The sequence below is a fragment of the Quercus lobata genome, chromosome 10 (genome assembly GCF_001633185.2).
Source record: "Quercus lobata isolate SW786 chromosome 10, ValleyOak3.0 Primary Assembly, whole genome shotgun sequence".
NCBI classification, from domain to species: Eukaryota; Viridiplantae; Streptophyta; class Magnoliopsida; order Fagales; family Fagaceae; genus Quercus; species Quercus lobata.
The window spans coordinates 5,371,994-5,375,760 of record NC_044913.1 but is presented as its reverse complement, the minus strand read 5'-3'; the positions used below and the strand labels follow the sequence as shown (position 1 = coordinate 5,375,760).

The following is a 3,767-nucleotide window of genomic DNA, read 5'->3' as shown; positions in this document are numbered from 1 at the left end:
TGTCCTACATGGTTTGAACATATGCAGATATGCTCACCAATCTTTCTATAGAAACTTTTTTTTTTTTTTTTTTAGGAGAAAAAAAGGGGTTATATTAATAAGTCTCCTTAATGTAATAGTTATTAAGTGATTATTATAACAAGGTGGTAATACTTATTGCAAACAACTTGTTACACACATTTTTGCATACACTTTATTTCTAAGTTGAAACTGTGACTTGAAGTCATAATTTCAAGTTTAAAAATTATGATTTTAATTTAAAAATATGGTGTATGTAAAAGTTTGTGTGTAATAAACATAACCCTATTATCTTATATATTTGAAGTTGTTTGGATGATCTAGGAGTAAATTACTAAATTTATTGCATCACAAGGTATGGGTGCATGCAAGGGAAATTTAGTAATTTAATACTATTGAGATGTGTAGTATACAATAAAAATTGAAGAATGCTAAAATTACAAATTATTTTATAATTTTTTTTTACAAATTATTAATACGGTGAGTAATTATTAGTAAATAAAAAAGTGATGTTAATACTATTGAGATGTGTAGTATACAATAAAAATTGAAGAATGCTAAAGTTACAAATTATTTTATAATTTTTTTTTACAAATTATTAATATGGTGAGTAATTATTAGTAAAAAAAAAAATGATATTAATGGTGCACTAAATGAGAATTTATAAAAATATTGTAAAATAACCGGTGGAGGTAACATTCTTCATAAATATTTATTCATAATGAATTCACATGTGAGATACCTAGAACTAATCACAAATAAGTTGCCTCTTTTAATATTGCTCTATAAATGGGCTCCAAGACCAATAGCTCCTAAGTAAAGCTTTGAAGACTCAAGAAAAAAATGGTTTCCCATTTCACATCTCACCACTCTCATCAATTCATCTTCATCACCCTCACTACCATTTTCATCCTCACTTCTTCATCTTCTGCTGCAACAGAAACACACCCACCACGTCCATTCAAGAAGATCTATGCCTTTGGTGACTCATTCACTGACACAGGCAACACAAAGTCTGTCACAGGCCCCACTGGTTTTGGTCATGTATCAAACCCTCCATATGGAACCACTTTCTTTCACCACCCCACAAATAGGTACTCAGATGGAAGGCTTGTGATTGATTTTGTAGCTGAAACACTGTCTTTACCTTACTTGCCTCCTTACCTTAAAATCAGAGGCAATGTTTCTTCTTCTACTTTTGGTGTTAACTTTGCTGTAGCTGGTGCCACAGCTACAAACCATGCATTCTTTGTTAAGAACAACCTTACACTTGATATCACACCTCAATCTATCCAAACTCAGTTGCATTGGTTCAACAAGTACTTGCAAAGTCAGGGGTGTAAAAAAGCATCTGCATCAGATTGCAAAGAAGCCTTTGATGATGCACTCTTTTGGTTTGGTGAAATTGGAGTCAATGACTATGCATACGCTGTTGGATCTTCCATACCAGATGATACCCTCAGAAAGCTTGGTATCACAAGCTTTACTGCGGTTTTACAGGCAAGTATTGAATGGTATCCAAAACTTTCTAAAATTATAAGCACATAGGTGACCGCCAAAACTTTCTTGCATTGTTTGTTTCCTTTTTTATTTTCTTTTTTTTTTTAAGAGAAATGCTACATCTACAATATTTTTACAACAAATCACAGGTGTTTAGTTGTTATTGGTTCAAATTTCAAACTAACGTTGAGATTACTTTTTGCTCCAACAATAACAACTAGTAACAACTTACCACTTAGGATTTGTTGTAAAAATGTTATAGTCATATCATTTCTCTTTTTTTTACTAGCTAAATATTAAACCCTTTTAGGTTTATTTAATTTTCATAATTGCTATTATTGGAGCCCCAATTTTTGCCTTCCAGCCCTTCCTATTGCAAATGGCTTGGAAGCCTTATGGTTTTCTAGTTTTTACTTAGGCTTTAACTCTACTCTGATTCTCAAAAAAAAAAAAAAAAACTCTACTCTAAAATTGCTGGATTAGTTTTTTCTGAATTGCTGATTTATTGAAAATAGGTAAAAATATAATTATATCTATAAAAAGTGAAATTTGAAAAAGTAATACATAAATAAATTTTAAAGCTAAAAAATAATCCAAATATATCCAAACCAAAGTCTTCCCCAAACACCCAGAAGACCAAAAAAGAAAAGAAAAGAGGAGAATAAATCCGTAGATGTGTTGTTACATAAATTGATTTGTTCTCTTGTATAATGCTAATAATAATTATAAATAAAAAAAAAAAATTCCTAATTTTGCTTGTTGGTCCTTGTCATAGCATAATCTATTATATATAATCCAGTTTCAAAGGTGGAAATTTTTTTTAGACTTATTGTGGCGAATATGTTGCATAGAACAGCCAAGGTCGCCTCAATAGAAGTCTTTCAGACTTGTAAGATGGCGTTACTAAACGCTTTACTGAGGCAACAAGATTTTGAATATGTCTCCTGTACAAGTATCTTTGTAAAATTCCTATTGCAAAGTGTTACCAAAAGCCTAATGAGATATATATTCTTTTTGTAACGTCACTTTTACATATGTTACCAAAATATGAGTAGGGTCTCTATGTGACATACCCATTTTTACACCCAAATTCACATTCTCACGCCTAAATTCACACTGTGTTTTAGTGTCGACTTGTAATTGGTGCATAAGTTGAATTAATATGCTTAAGTACTCGTGGTGGACTTACGTGAAAGTGTTAAAATCTAATCATAAGTTGACACATAAGTAGAGTGTGAATTTGAGTGTAATAGAGAATGTGTTTCTAATATTATTTATATTAGTTCGGGTGAGATAAGTCACCTTAACAACCACATTACAGTAAATTTTCATTTTAGTCCCATTTTTTTTCATTGCATTTCACTGAACATTGACCAATAGGTGAGATTAATGATTGAATATTTACATTGGCTTGCAGTCATTGCTAGAGAAGGGTGCAAAATATGTTGTTGTCCAAGGCCTACCCTTAAGTGGGTGCTTGCCATTGTCCATGTCACTAGCTCCTGAAGATGATAGAGATGACATAGGTTGTGTTAAGAGTGTGAACAACCAGAGCTACGTCCACAATGCTGTTCTCCAAGCAAAATTGCAAGAACTCAGGAAGCAATTTCCCAATGCTGTCATTACCTATGCTGATTACTGGAATGCCTACCGCACTGTCATGAAGAGTCCAAGTCAATATGGGTTCAAGGAATTGTTCAGTTGCTGCTGTGGAAAAGGTGAACCATACAACTTTGATTTGTTCACTTCTTGTGGAATGGCTAATGTTAGTGCCTGTGCAAACCCTTCAAAGTACATCAATTGGGATGGTGTGCACCTCACTGAAGCTATGTATAAGGTGGTTTCAAAGATGTTCCTCAATGGGACATTTAGTCACCCTCCATTTAGCTACTTGTTGGATAGAAAAATCAAACAAGGGTGACCTATTTGTCACTATATTATGTTAACTATTGTGATCTTAATAGTTGAGCTATGAATTGGAAATATGTGTGACAAAATTCAAATAAGAATTTTATGCTACAAGTTTTTTACAAAACTGATGGCCTCTCCAAACTTAAGCAAATATTTAAAGAATTTTTGGATGTAAATTTTTGCTATATAAGCTTATTACTTATTTGCTAAAAGTTAGTTAAAGTATTATTACATATTATGATCCAAGTGACCCACACATAGTGTAGTATACTTGTTGAACAAGCATACTAACCTTGGGTTAGTTTATGATTATGGTTAGCCTAAGGTTAGTATAAAGT

At 32.2% G+C, this 3,767-nt stretch overlaps 1 protein-coding gene across 1 annotated transcript; it reads left to right on the top strand.

Annotated features, from left to right (window-relative positions):
• The first annotated feature begins 797 nt into the window (after nt 1-797).
• On the top strand, nt 798-3,553 carry LOC115965724 (GDSL esterase/lipase At3g48460). The gene is made up of 2 exons (XM_031085022.1): nt 798-1,518; nt 2,936-3,553. Exons 1-2 carry the CDS (start codon nt 862-864, stop codon nt 3,437-3,439), a joined length of 1,161 nt encoding a protein of 386 aa, XP_030940882.1. The 5' UTR covers nt 798-861; the 3' UTR covers nt 3,440-3,553.
• The last annotated feature ends 214 nt before the right edge of the window (nt 3,554-3,767 follow it).

What these genes read in the sequence shown, in the direction of transcription:
- LOC115965724 (XM_031085022.1), top strand. Translation starts at nt 862, where the DNA reads ATGGTTTCCCATTTCACATCTCACCACTCTCATCAATTCATCTTCATC. An exon ending in GCTTTACTGCGGTTTTACAG is followed by an intron (nt 1,519 to 2,935) that starts GCAAGTATTGAA and finishes ATTGGCTTGCAG; the next exon opens with TCATTGCTAGAGAAGGGTGC.